Source organism: Athene cunicularia, assembly GCF_003259725.1.
Source record: "Athene cunicularia isolate RWA chromosome 4 unlocalized genomic scaffold, athCun1 chr4_part1, whole genome shotgun sequence".
NCBI lineage: Eukaryota > Metazoa > Chordata > Aves > Strigiformes > Strigidae > Athene > Athene cunicularia.
This window is the reverse complement of record NW_020799098.1, coordinates 13,048,146-13,061,428: the sequence shown is the minus strand read 5'-3', so window position 1 is coordinate 13,061,428 and position 13,283 is coordinate 13,048,146. Positions and strand designations below refer to the sequence as shown.

At 39.2% G+C, this 13,283-nt stretch overlaps 1 protein-coding gene across 9 annotated transcripts in view; it reads right to left on the bottom strand.

Annotated features, from left to right (window-relative positions):
* EVC2 (EvC ciliary complex subunit 2) overlaps positions 1-12,212 on the bottom strand; it is a 75,807-nt gene extending 63,595 nt beyond the window's left edge. For 3 of the 9 annotated variants that reach the window (XM_026846719.1, XM_026846726.1, XM_026846725.1), the window contains exons 1-3: positions 10,687-12,209; positions 3,239-3,399; positions 2,636-2,701 (exon numbers count right to left, since the gene is read on the bottom strand). In XM_026846719.1, coding sequence (XP_026702520.1) covers positions 2,636-2,701; positions 3,239-3,399; positions 10,687-10,693 — 234 coding nt within the window. In that variant the 5' untranslated portion in view covers positions 10,694-12,209. Of the gene's footprint in view, positions 1-2,635; positions 2,702-3,238; positions 3,400-3,500; positions 4,212-10,686 lie in introns of those variants that run through there. The other 6 variants (XM_026846720.1, XM_026846727.1, XM_026846724.1 and 3 more) reach the window with 5 other exon arrangements.
* Between the last annotated feature and the right edge of the window lie 1,071 nt (positions 12,213-13,283).

The following is a 13,283-nucleotide window of genomic DNA, read 5'->3' as shown; positions in this document are numbered from 1 at the left end:
ACAGGCAGGTGCAGGAATATGGCAGCATTAGTCCTCTCCTTCCCCTAGGCAGGAGATTTAATGCACAGTCCCACACACTGTTCATTCTCTTTCTCAAACTAATTTTGCATTTTCTCTTAATTTTGTTTATTAAAATTCTTAATTAAGTGACTAAACAAAGCAACCCTTCAGAGGTATCCCAACTGTACTGCCTATATCCTACCCCAATCTTCTTCAGGTGGCCAAAAGGCCACATTTTTTTCATTTCTGATTAATATTAAATACATGGTTTGCATTTGTTCTTTTTGACTGGCAGCCAATTTAAAGCTAAATTCAAAAGGATTTGAAAGAATTTGGATTCTTTTCCTGATAGCACTGGAGAAAGCAGCAGATGAGAATCAAGCAGTAGGGAAGCTCTTGGGTTTGATCTCTCATAGAAAGAACCTCCTCCATACACCACTGCCATTGGGATCAGTAGCCACTGGATATCTCCTTTAAGCTGCTCCTCTAATTTGCCTGAAGATGTTTCCTCTTGTTTTTGGAGCGGGCGATTATGCTGCCACCCATCTACAGGAATTGAAGCCAATGGTAGCCACTGATGATGCATAAGTGCATACTCCATTTTTCCTATGCTGCTGAAGCACACCATATGTATCATTAGCCTCTGCAACTGATGTCACTTTGGGTACCTGGGAGAGTGGAGTGAAAAGAACCACAGCAAGAGCAAGGACATACTAGGAGAAAAGAGAGGAGGAGGGAATTTCCATGGAAGTGAATGGAATGGAGGATCTTTGGGAATAAATTAGAACAAATAGAAACAGTAAAGGAAGATCACAGAATTATAGATGATCTGCAATGCAAGAAAGCTTAGCAGACGAGAAACAAGACAGGTAAATGTGTTAAAAGTCAGACAGTCAAATTTAAAGATTTACTACAGCTCTGCTAAAGATTATTGTCATTACATAGTACAATTACAGAAAAGTTCAAGTCATACTATAGAATGAAGGTTTTAAAAGAGCACATTTCTGGAAAGAAAGAATTACGTGGGTGCTGTAAGCACAGGTAAAATTTAAACACCCCAGTTTCAATAAGGGTATTTCTGAGCTAAGGTGTTGTAAAAATCCTGACTCAAAGTAGTAAACATATGTCATTTCCATGCTCTGAGGAGCTACTCATGGTAGGAGGAGGAAAATGTGCAAAATTCATTTGTTTTCCATTTAAAACAGCTAAAGACCACCATATGGCCAAGTCTGTCTCTTAGCAGGAAAACATCTGTTCAGATGAATTAGGATTGAAGTAGATGACAAGGTAAGCAAAGGAAAGTAAAATTAACTGCACCTGGAGGTAGAAGACAATCACATACAACTGCATAGTTTTTGGTAATTTACAATTAATAGCACTGCAAAATTATTTTCTGATAATCCCTGCACCTACAACAGATTAACTTTGACCTTGTACAGAAGGGTTTCACAATTTTTAATTGAGTCTATGTGAGGCTGTTCTATGAATAGCAGAAAAAAAAACATGTAACTGTCTTAAACTCTGTTTCAGAGAGGCTCTGATACAAAAATTGGGAATCTACAGCCAGAAAAGCAGAAGGTTCTGTGATTCTGCTTCCCATGTCTGAAAAGCTCACTATTCAGCCTCATTAATCATGATATGCTCCCATTTCAATAACAACATTATAGGTAATTAGTACCATAAGATGTGATGCATATTCATTCTTCTCTATGCAAATTATCCAGTGCAGGTTATAATGTCACCTGCTCTGTACTAGTTATTGAACCTTCTACCCTCATGCAGCATTACAGTGGCTGAATTCAGATTTGTCTTACTGTTGGATGCACTGGATGCATTTTCTCTCTCCAAGAGACAGGTAAGATGATCTTCCTCCAATTCTAAAAATTAAGTCTTGCTTCATCCAGTGTAAAAAAAAAAAAAACCAAACAACAAACAAAACCCAAAAAAAGGAACAGAAAAATAACAGTCTAGGTAAATCTATCAACCTATGCCACATGAAGTAAAAATAGAATGGAAGGTTTAAAATTTCCTTAGAGTAGGGAGGGTTTTGCTCCTCATAAGCATGAGTCAAATGAGACCTTTTTTTCATAGAATACTATGCTGTAACTGAGTCCCACTGAATATGCAGACTATGACACACTGGCTTTTCTAATTAATATGGCTGTGTGATAGAATGGCCACAGACACAACAGGCATCACGGAGCTCTGTGCCCCATCCTTTGAAAGGAGTCCATACTTGACAGGTAGGGCACCCATGGTTTTGCAGGAATGTAGCTCAGAAGGCTGATCTTATTCTCTATAGAAGTTTGTCTCTCTCTCTGCCCAGCCTTGTGGCTGATTTCTAGAGTTCACTGGGCTTTGTCCATTTATCGTTCTACAAAATCACACTGAGTTATTTATTTTGACCATGAACCAAAATCCCCTGAAGTTTGAGAAGATTCCACTGACTTCAGTTTTGAAACAACACTGCAAAACTACGCCTCTTACAGAAGGTGAGACCTTCTTAACATCAAAAAGGACATTCTCCCAAATACTCAGTATGGGCACAATTCTGCTCCCACTTTTTAAAGGACAAACTTCCTACTTGGGTAGAAACTTCCTATTAAATTAGCAAGACAAATGTAAGAAAACTTACCACACCACATTTCTGAAGGGTTATTCCAAATTCAGAAGACACTGACATATTGGACACATCTTCAGGCTGTGGAGAAAAGGGAAAAGTCTACATAGTGTATGAAAATATGATAATTCATAAACTGCAGCACAAGTTAAATTATGTAAATAAGGAAATGAGAGAAAAATTTTAGAGGTATTCATCATCTTCAAACCTAACAGCTTTGTTATCCCATCAGTTTATCTTTTTTTCTAGTCCAAATTTGTATGAACTACTTATTCCCACAAGTAATTACTAGTATCTTAATTGATACACTACTCATCTTTTGGTTATCAGAATTCCCTAACAAAATGCATAGTTTTTATGCACAAAGTTCATCAGACTATGCGGATCCATTTAATTACCAAGTGTCTATCAGAATCAGCAATCACATAGCTGTATCTGTCACAATAACTCTTTGGAAGTCTTACAACTAGTTGCTGAAGCCATCTCAAGTGAACATAATTACCTGAGATGGAATTAGAAATGTACTAATTGGGTAGTAAATTCCCAGCAACGTTCACTTTTGATGTAACTGGTATAATCCTTACAAATATTAAAAGTGGAAAACCATCTTTTACTGACCAGCTGGTGGTTAACAGAAGACTCTCGTTTGAACAAAATTTTCCTTGTCCATGAGGGTATCAAAGCAAACAGTGAGTGGCTCCACTGATCATCTGAGGCTGCAGAAGTCAAGAGACGGTGAGGAGCTTCACTTGCTTGAATGACCAGAGGTAGGGGCATTGCTGAAAACCAAGGCAACACTCTGCATTAGAACTAAAGCTGGCTCCTGTGCTGCAGCTGCTTGCCACAGATTCCAGCCAAGGATGGGTGGGGTTTGTGGTACCCGGTGCCCTGTGCGCACGCAGCAACCAGCACGCTCTCCCTCAAAGCACTTAAAATCAATACAGGTAACAGAGACATGAGGCCAGACAGGAAACAGATGGGATCTGCCCCACAAAACCGAGCTGGAGTTAGAACAAAACTGTTTCCTACCTAGGGAACTCACATATGCCCCACAGAAAACTTCTTGCCACCTAAATGCAAAGCATCTAATGCATGAATTAAAAGGTTTCAGCCTTAAATCAACTGTTAATATTTTCAGTGCAAAGACATTTTCAGCAAAGCATAAATAATTGAAGCACTCTACAACGTGAGTGGCCTCAGCACTAAGGGCGTTCTGCTCCAAGGATACAGTCTGCCAATTAACCATTAACCATGTCAATACATATTCAGAACAAAAATACTTCCCAGTTGAGTAAGGGTCTCGGTTACATTTCAGCTGAATTGGAGTGCCATCAAATCAAATGCTCCTCAATTTAGTAATTAGCAATAGAAATGCTATCTTATACGCTTATATTTTTATGAAAGGTTAGTCCATGATATCAAACAAAATTACAAGAACAGTTTTGAAATCATATCACTTATCTACTGAAGTAAAAGCACCTATGACATTAAAAAAGGGAGCTTACACTAAAAATCAATAATTTAATATACTAAATTGTCAAAGTGTAAAGCTGCTGAATGAAGAGAAAAAAATCATGAAAATTTTAAAATGATAGTAGGCTATGTTTAAAGAAGATACTCTTTTTCATTCTTTGCATAATATTTCTCATTTATTACTTATTTTTAAATCCCATATTTTAATCATTAGCAATATATATTCATATGAACAAAAACTCATTGAAAAGCAAAGATTTTGGGCAAATGCCTTTTTTCTATAGTTTTCATTTAAAAAAACCTCTTATATGTTAATGAAATATGAAAAGTTGAAGATAGTCAAATCTCAATATGAGAAGGAGCATTTTTTTGAAAAGACACTGCTTTGTTGGAAGAATATTGAGAAATACTGTTAGCTGCAAATAGAAAAGACAGACAGAGAGCATTCAGAATTGGGGCCCTAAAGGAAGGGCTATAAAGGATCTTCAAGCATTGGTGCACAGGAATCACTGAAAAGATTTGTGTTAACATAATGAATGGGATGCAGTCCTGTTGCTTACAGAACCCAGATGGGCAAGTGCACCTTGGGGAGATTCACTGTCTTCCCAAGCCAGAATAGCATGCTTTTTTTATACTGGTTTATATCGGACAAAATTGTGTGTATATGGGCCAGGAAAAGCTGGTTGTTTATATTTTACAATCAGTTTTAATTTACTTCTCTAAGTTTTACTTAAATACTTAAACCACTGTCAAACAATGCAACAGACAGACTAATTAAGGGACTGTAAAAATAACAAGGTAAACTTGGTGAGAACAGTAATATGTATAATTACAATACCAAATGTCTGTGTATCTCTGGGGCTGGAATTTTTTCAGGGCAGTCATGCATGGCATACTTCTGTTTCAAGACTAAGCAACAGCCCCAATCACTCAGGATGACACCAGTGCTGAACTGTAAGTTCCAGTACAGACCTACCAGTTGCCACTCTGAGCCCACCTGGCCATTGCACTCCCCAGCAGATCCAAGTATCATACTATATCTCACCTACAATGGCTCTAAACCTATGTTCTGACAACTGAATCAAGCCTCTTTGCAGTCTTGTATAGATATATCCAAACACTGAAAAAGATTAATTTTATATTTGTTATGTCTCTCACATATTAATGCAATTGCCATTGCATTCCTATGGAGGTGGAGCACCAATTCTCCCTTTTTATTTTCTTGCTAGGCTGCAGGAGATGCACTCTCCTTTATAGTAAACAGAAACACAGAGCTCCTTTGTAGGGCTTCATAAGAGTCAGAAGTCAAAATGGCAAAATGTGTGGGCTGGGTTGAGCAACTTCTGCCTTGAAAGTGCTTCTTATTTAGCAGACCATCTCCTTCTGAATTTTGGATGAGGGAGGTCAGTCAACAAGAAGGGGGTAATTGCTTCATAAAACATATTTTGTTCTTGTGCCCTCTGCAGCATGACATCTCTATCAGCACATCCAACCGCACTTTTCATGTGACAGCAAATCCTGATACTCCCCTCTGGAGAGTATCAAGTTCACAGTAACCAATTTAATTAACTGATCATGTTCTTTGACTCTGAATAAATCTCTGGATTACTAATTACACAGATGAGTCTATTTTCAAGTCGTGCTTTGTTATCACTTACAATCCTGAAAATAATGTGCCGAGTTCCCAGCAGAAGTCTCCAAGCATGTTATTTGGCTGTTCCATCACCAGTAATTGGAGGTTGGGGATTTTGCAGGTTCTTGACATTATGTTAAGCAGCCTCAACACTGACAATGATTACAAGGATACTTCTGCAAATTCACTTGTATCTTCCCAGCACTCAGTGGAAAGTTTTGTTCTAAATAGATACAGTCAGTGTGATACATGTCCATACACCAACACGTGCCACTGCCTTCCTCTGTATTTTTTTTCTCATCCTTCCCACTAATTTTTAACAATATAGGCTGTTTTATAATACCCTGGTTTCCCTTGCCAGTAAAGCAGCACTTTTCTATCCCATTATTTTTTGTAGTATTGATTGTCAGTTAAACAAATTTTTCCTTATCCACATGTCACTAGAACATTATACAGCTCAGTGCAGTTCACCTGCAACACAACTGCTTTGCCACATAACTTGCTGCATAATCTTAACATCAAGACAACATAACTGTATTTATCAATTCTCCTGCTGTCTCTTTTCAGATAAGGTCCTAGATGGATTGCAGATGGCTAATGACTGCTTGAAAAGCTGGACACTGACTGTGTGAGAAAGGATGGTACTGGCACAACACATTCTGTGGTTTTCACGTCTATTCTAGATTTCTGTTCTGAAATTGTTTTAACAGATTCATCTGTGGTTGGAAAATACTAATACTTGACTTCTGAGGCCTGTCACTAACAAGCATTGAGCTTTCTTTTGGATTTCTTTCTGCCATTCAGAAGTGTGATTGCACCATTATCAGTGCCTCTTCAGAGGTACATCTCAATTCTGACACCAACACTCTGGTCTCTGCGTTCCTTCCACTCTCTTTTCTTCTTACTGCTTCAATCTCTGCAATTTTTCTGGCTGTTTTCAGAAGAGCCATTATAAGAGTTGCACAGTCTTCACTTCCACTAGTTTCTAAATGGAAACTATTCCCACCCCTTTTTGAAAGGGAAACTGCAAAGCAGGGGAACATTTTCAGGTTTACACACAGCCCAAACAATCCCCTCTCTGCTGAGTTTGCCAGGCTGCCACCAGGCAGTCCCAGAGTACAGCGCCTCAGGCCAAAACATTTCCCAGACAGCAAACCAGTAGAGCATGAGGCTTAATCTGGGGCTTTCTTGCAAACATCTCTGAAAATGCCAAGTGAAACAGTTCACCAAAGAAAGGCAGTAATTTCACTTTGAGATGTGAGACAAGATCACCATTTTTAAGATGAAATTTTGTTTAGTTTTCCTTTATTATATATTCCAAATTTTTACAATATATTATCAAATTGTTAAATATTTTATCTCACTTTTAATTAAAACATTACTAAAATGTTTTCCCATGATTGAATCCTCCATCAACCCAATATAAACAGATATGCCAGAACCCTATCTTAAACTGCATATTGCTAGCTAATTACAGTGTTGCTAGGTGTGCTTTGTAATGAATTACAAAACAAAACCATGAAAATAAGTATCAATATAGCTGAAACAGCTGGAAGATTGGTGTAACATTTTACTATTCATGTTACTATAGTATTCACTCAGTCCCACATATGTACAGTGCCACAACAACATGAAATGACAAATGCACAGTTGATCAGAACAGTCTCTGCTATTTAATGCTGTTCAATTTTCTTTGCTGTTCTCCCCAGGCATTCATCTGCCACTCCTCAGCTTTGTGCACTACTGCTTTGGATGGTGATCTTTTGCTCTTTTGGACCTCTAGCAGCCACACTCAAGACACAAGCAATATACTTAAGCAGGAGAGCTCCCCACTCCCAGCTCTCACTCCATTCGCTTGCTGCTCAGGGTGTGCAAATGGAGAGAGGATATGACCTGGCACACAATGCACCTACAGTGTTGAGACTGTGGCAACAGTGGGTCTGTGTTCATACCGGCTGGAGGTGGAACGATGGGTAACTAAGAAAAGAAACTGTCCTATCTTTGTGGTCAGTGTACTGTCCATTGCTAAGAAACTAGTTTTGTGTAACAACAGGGTCCTTCAGTGCTAAAGCATGAGCCTTTACCACTGGATTAAATGGGCTGAGTCCTGAATATGGTAGTGGCACAGATGGACCACCATTAGATGGGTAGGTATAACACTATAGTGCCTAACTTGTTCTTGATAGAAGTTAAGGTGAATGTTATTCTTGCCCAGGGCAATTAAAATAGTCTTACAATAGGTTTGCAGCAAAGACTCCACTATGTCCTTAAGGCACCTGTACCTTTACAATGCAGCCTAACCTGCCAAATTCTAGTAGGCAAGTGAAGATTCTGACAAGTTTGTGAAATGTCAAGTTCAGAATTTAAAATTACCTGACACTGAGAGGAAAAAAAGCAATTCTAAGACAGTCATTCTGATTTTTAGCTCTCAAGGGCTGCATATTTCAAGTCTCATATCTGCAGTCTGATTTGCTTTCCCCTAGAATTTAGAAAAGCTCTGAATAATCATGTTTTATTTCAGTGGTGAAGAAAAGAGTTAAATGTACTTGCTTACCATATTTTTTTTTTCTGTTGTTCTGAATTATTCCCTGTCCTGAAAACCAGCCAGGATACAAGATCCAATTTGAAGTCCTTTCAATTACACACAACAATGAACAGCAAAGGTAGTAATTTACTGTATTTCAGTTTTGAATGTTGCCATTAGCTTTTCTTGTTACAAAGTCAAAGAAACTATGGGCATCAACAATACAAAATGATTCTACTTTCCTGGCCTGTTTTGAGTAACTCAGAGAAGACTTGAACATAACTCTCAAAAATCCATTGTGTTTCCCAATCACAGGGCTATTCTGGGATTGCTTTTTCTCATCTTATCCAGAAACAACTCAAAAAAGCTTCCAACAGAAGCCCCTGAGATCAGTGTGCTGCCACAAACCGTTTTACTTCAGCACACTGCCATTTTCAATGACAAAGGTTTTATGCATAAGTTCTGATCTTGCTGCTTTCACTGATAACTTCTTTAGTAAGAAATAAGTCTAGTACCCTGATTAAGCAAACCACTAAAAACTTAGCTTTAAATATGTTAAAAATTCATGCTTACTAGAATGGAACAATTCTTAGTTATAAAATCTGGGATACAATTCAGTACTTGCAGCAGCCCCTCATTTAACACATGTATTTACCTACTAACAAAATGGCAGTTACATAGAATCATCTAGGTAGACCTGTAAAATCAAGTCTAACCATAAACCTAACACTTCCAAGCCCACTAAACCACGTCCCTAAGTGTCATATCTACATGTCTTTTTAGTACCTCTAGGGATGGTGATTCAACTACTTCCCTGAGCAGCCTGTTCTAGTGCTTGATGACCCTTTCAGTGAAGGAATTTTTCCTAATATTTATTTTAAACCTCCCCTGGCACAACTTGAGGCTGTTTCCCCTTGTCCTATCACTTGTTTCTTGGGAAAAGAGACTGACACTCACCTCCTTTCTGGTAGCTGTAGAGAGCAATAAAGACTTCCATGAGTCTCCTTTTCTCCAGGCTAAACAACCCCAGTTGCCTCAGCTACTCCTCAAAAAGACTTGTTCTTTAGACTCTTCACCAGGTTCATTGCTCTTCTTTGTACATGCTCCAGCACCTCAATGTCTTTTTTGTATTGAGGAGCCCAAAACTGAACACAGTATTCAAGGTGTGGTCTCACCAGTGTCAAGTTCAAAGACACATCACTTCCCTAGTCCTGCTAGCCACACTATTTTCAGATCACTAGTAAGACACTGCATGTCAAATAGCCCATTTTGCTTTAGTGTCAGAAGGTTCTTCTGAACTCAAAACTGCATGCATTTCCTCTCTCAGTGGACTGCATATTAATAATTCGCAACCCATCAGAAAGCATGATGTGAGCAGCAAGGATAACACTGAATATAGGAACAAAATAAGGAAGCTCAGCAAATCTGAATTATTTGCTTTCATATTTAAATTAATAAATTAATTTGTGGATTAGACATGGCATGGGACAAAGAAATTAGAGGCATCTCACTAGATTACTTCTTCAGAGTGTGTAATTTCTTGGCAAATTTATGTCATGAAATCATCTCTTGGGGAACAGCAGCCATGGGGGGGTGGGTGTCTATTTCAGACATTGCATTGCCCCTGTTAATGCGCTGTAAGAGGATGTCATAACCTTTCAGGGTACTCATCTCCATCACACTTGGGTGAGGTATCACACTATTTATTATACACATATAAAGAAAATAAAGACCAGAGCCTCAGAGAAACTATGTGATCTGCTCAAATGTACACAAAGAGTCTGTCAGCCTTCCGATGCAGCTCCTCCAAGCTCTAAGAGACTTCTCTAAGTATTGGTGTACCCTATTTCAATCAGATTAGGGAACCATCACTGGAAATGCTCAGTGTATGAGACCAGTGACAAGTATATTTTATACCTACTATAAAGAATATTAGCATCCCAGAAACACTTCTAGACCCTCTACCTCTAGGAGTCTTTCTTGGTCCAGGACAAAGTATATTAGCTACTATAACTGCAGAGGTTTTTGAAAATAGCTTCAGGAGTAGCTATTGCAACAGTGTCAGTAAACGCACAGAGGTTAAATTAGCTTCTGAAAAGGAACAAGGTCTTGATCTGCTTGAAGTAATACAGGTTTTCTACAACATTGGGAATGCTGGGCATTCCAAATGCTGGGCTCCCCTATGTCATGTTTAATGAGGAAAAAAAGCTCCTCCTGAAAATGATTCAGAATACGAACTGGTATCTTCTCATAGGCGCTCCATTCTAGATCAGCTGTTTAGGGAGACTAGAGCACCCTCATTCCTAACTTCTGAGCAAACATTCCCCTGTGGCCCAGCACCAAGAGTCCCACTGATGGGCCCACTAGGGCCCAGTTCCAGTCCCTTGCCCACCTTCACATCCATGCCCTGGGACAGCACTGAAAAAAGTTACATACCTGTCATTCCCAGACATCCCACCTCTTTTTGAAGCCACGGATTATCTTTAATAACCTAGAGTTAACACAGAAGAGGGTAATTATAAAAAAGAAGTTTTCATAAATATCTAATATTGAACTCTTATGCTGAATTTATGCTTCACAATTAAACAGAACCCTGTCCCACAAACCCTTGACTTTCCCAAAATTAACTACCAGAAGATACACAACACGGCTCTAGAGGCCTCCCACAACTTGCTAAGCAGTATGAGGCTCTGCTGTCTCCCAGTATGGCTTGGGGCTCAAACTGTACTTACACTTCATATGATGAGGCTGAGCCTCTGCACAGTAGTGGAGCAGGAGAGTTTGCTATTAGTTTGTTCTTATAAAATAATCTTTCTTTGCCATTGTCAAAGGCAGATGAGGACACAGGAAAATCCAATCACTAGAAGTCAGCAGGAATGCATCCATATTGAATGCTCAAGACTACTGATACTACATACATTTTTCCTTTGGACCATTACGTGGAGCCTTTCAAAGGGACCACAGGCTAAAAACTGCAGCTCACGAGGCAGTCTGTTGACAGCATCCCACCTGTGCCCAGACCACAGAGACTGCTACTGAAATCACAGCTCTAAAATGTCAGTAAAAGAAACCAGTGTCTTTTAGGATTGTTAATGCCCAGTGTTTTGACCTGGATGTAGTAGTCATTTCACTTAAAAATGCTTTCTTGCAGAAGATAAGAGCTAGGAATACTGGCTGATTAACAGTGATCTCCTAAGTCCACTGAATGATGTGACCCACACTTGCTGTTTTCGGTCTGTTCTCAAGTATTGAATATGAATAACGGTAAACACTGACTTGTGTCAGTAACACTGTTTCAGTACAGCAAGTTAGGAGCATTTTTCTTCTTTGCCTGCTCAGGGGAGCCATCAGTTTGATTACCGCTAGAACTGTAACTTTAGTTAACCTTGTGTGCCCTTCAGATAGGGCACTTTCCCTCAAAGCAACAGCAAATGCATGACATATCACAAATGTGGATGCACCAGGAGCCCTGGGTTTTAAGTGGTGACTGCTCTGGGAAACAAGTACATATGGGATTGGAGGCAGCTCTTGTGGAGAAAGGACAGAAAAACAAACACAAAGGGGAACATGCAGCACACTCTGAGCAGCCCCGGAATGCAGCTCTGGGAGGCCCCAGGCTCCAAGCTCTTTGCTAGAGGTTATCTGCAAATACCTCGTTGTACATCTCTCCCTGCACTCCAGAATTCTTGAACAAAACCTGAGTTATGCCAAAATTCTCTAATGCCATTATTAATTTCTTCTCATTGATTAAATAATCCATATGAACCTGACTTTTGAGTAGCCAAGCATCTAAAGAATACAGAAAACCCAGGAAACTCCAGTGGGAGATTTAAACAAAAAATTGTCTGGTGGATAGAGAGATATACATATATGTATGCATTTCCATATGGATATGCAGCAGTAAAATCTCATGTTAAAAGGGAATTAACCTTTGACAGATATTTCTAGAGCAGTCTAGATTATGTCTAATCTAATCTATAGTCTAATCTGCATTAAGAAAATGTGTACCAGTACACTAAACGGATGTAACGACAGCAGTGTAAAACACTGATGAAAATATAAAACACCTATACGATGGTCTATTACGTTAAATGTTGAAATAAATCTTGCTTATAAATATAAATCCCAAATATTACCCTTATGCATTATATCAGTATATATATGAATGTGAATGTTAAATGTCAACAATTCCTTTGTAAATGAACCTGTAACGAAAGTACAGTGGTCTAAGTGTGAAGAAAGGCATGCAGAAAATGTGGCTTGCTAGCCAACAAGCTTTATTCCTCAGAAATCAGTGTACAAATGGCTCCTGATTTCCACAGACTCTAGGCATTTATTCATCTGTAGTTTTACAACAGCTCCTGCACAAAAATCTATAGTGCTCATATGTCCACGCGTGCGTCAACTAAAAATGACATTACAGCACTCCTTGTTTTTTCTCCTGCCTTATCTGGCATTCAGTTCTCAAGAGTCTGTGCTGGAAAATAATAGTCTGGATATTCAGCACAATTCTTCCACTCCGCTGCAGTGTGTCCAGAATACCAGAGAGCATCACAAGGGGTTCTGCAGGGGCAAATAGGGCCAATTCTATGGGCCAGCGCTCCCATCATGCTTCAAAGGTAATTAATTTAATGCAGTAATATTGTCAGCAGATATTTTCCCAAGTTTTACATTAATTTATTTTTCTGGTGGAAAAATAAGGCAGGGTGTTGTTTGGTGTTGGGTTTTTTAAAATTTATTTTCCTGTAATACTATTTCCTACTGATTAGTCTTCTTGTACTTAAACCACAAACTAACTGTTCGTAACTCTCTCCATCCCCTACACCAATCTCAGGTATTATCCACACGGGCAAAAGAAAACTACGTTGACACATTCTGAGAGAGCTTGATAGATAAAGAATGAAACATAAAAGCTGTATCCTAAACCGCTCGTGGCGTTCCCAAGAGCGGGCTGACTCCAGCGGGCCAGGGTGCTGCGACTGGCCATAACCGCACCGAACGCCCCTGCTCAGGCAGAGCAGCCCGGCGCAGCC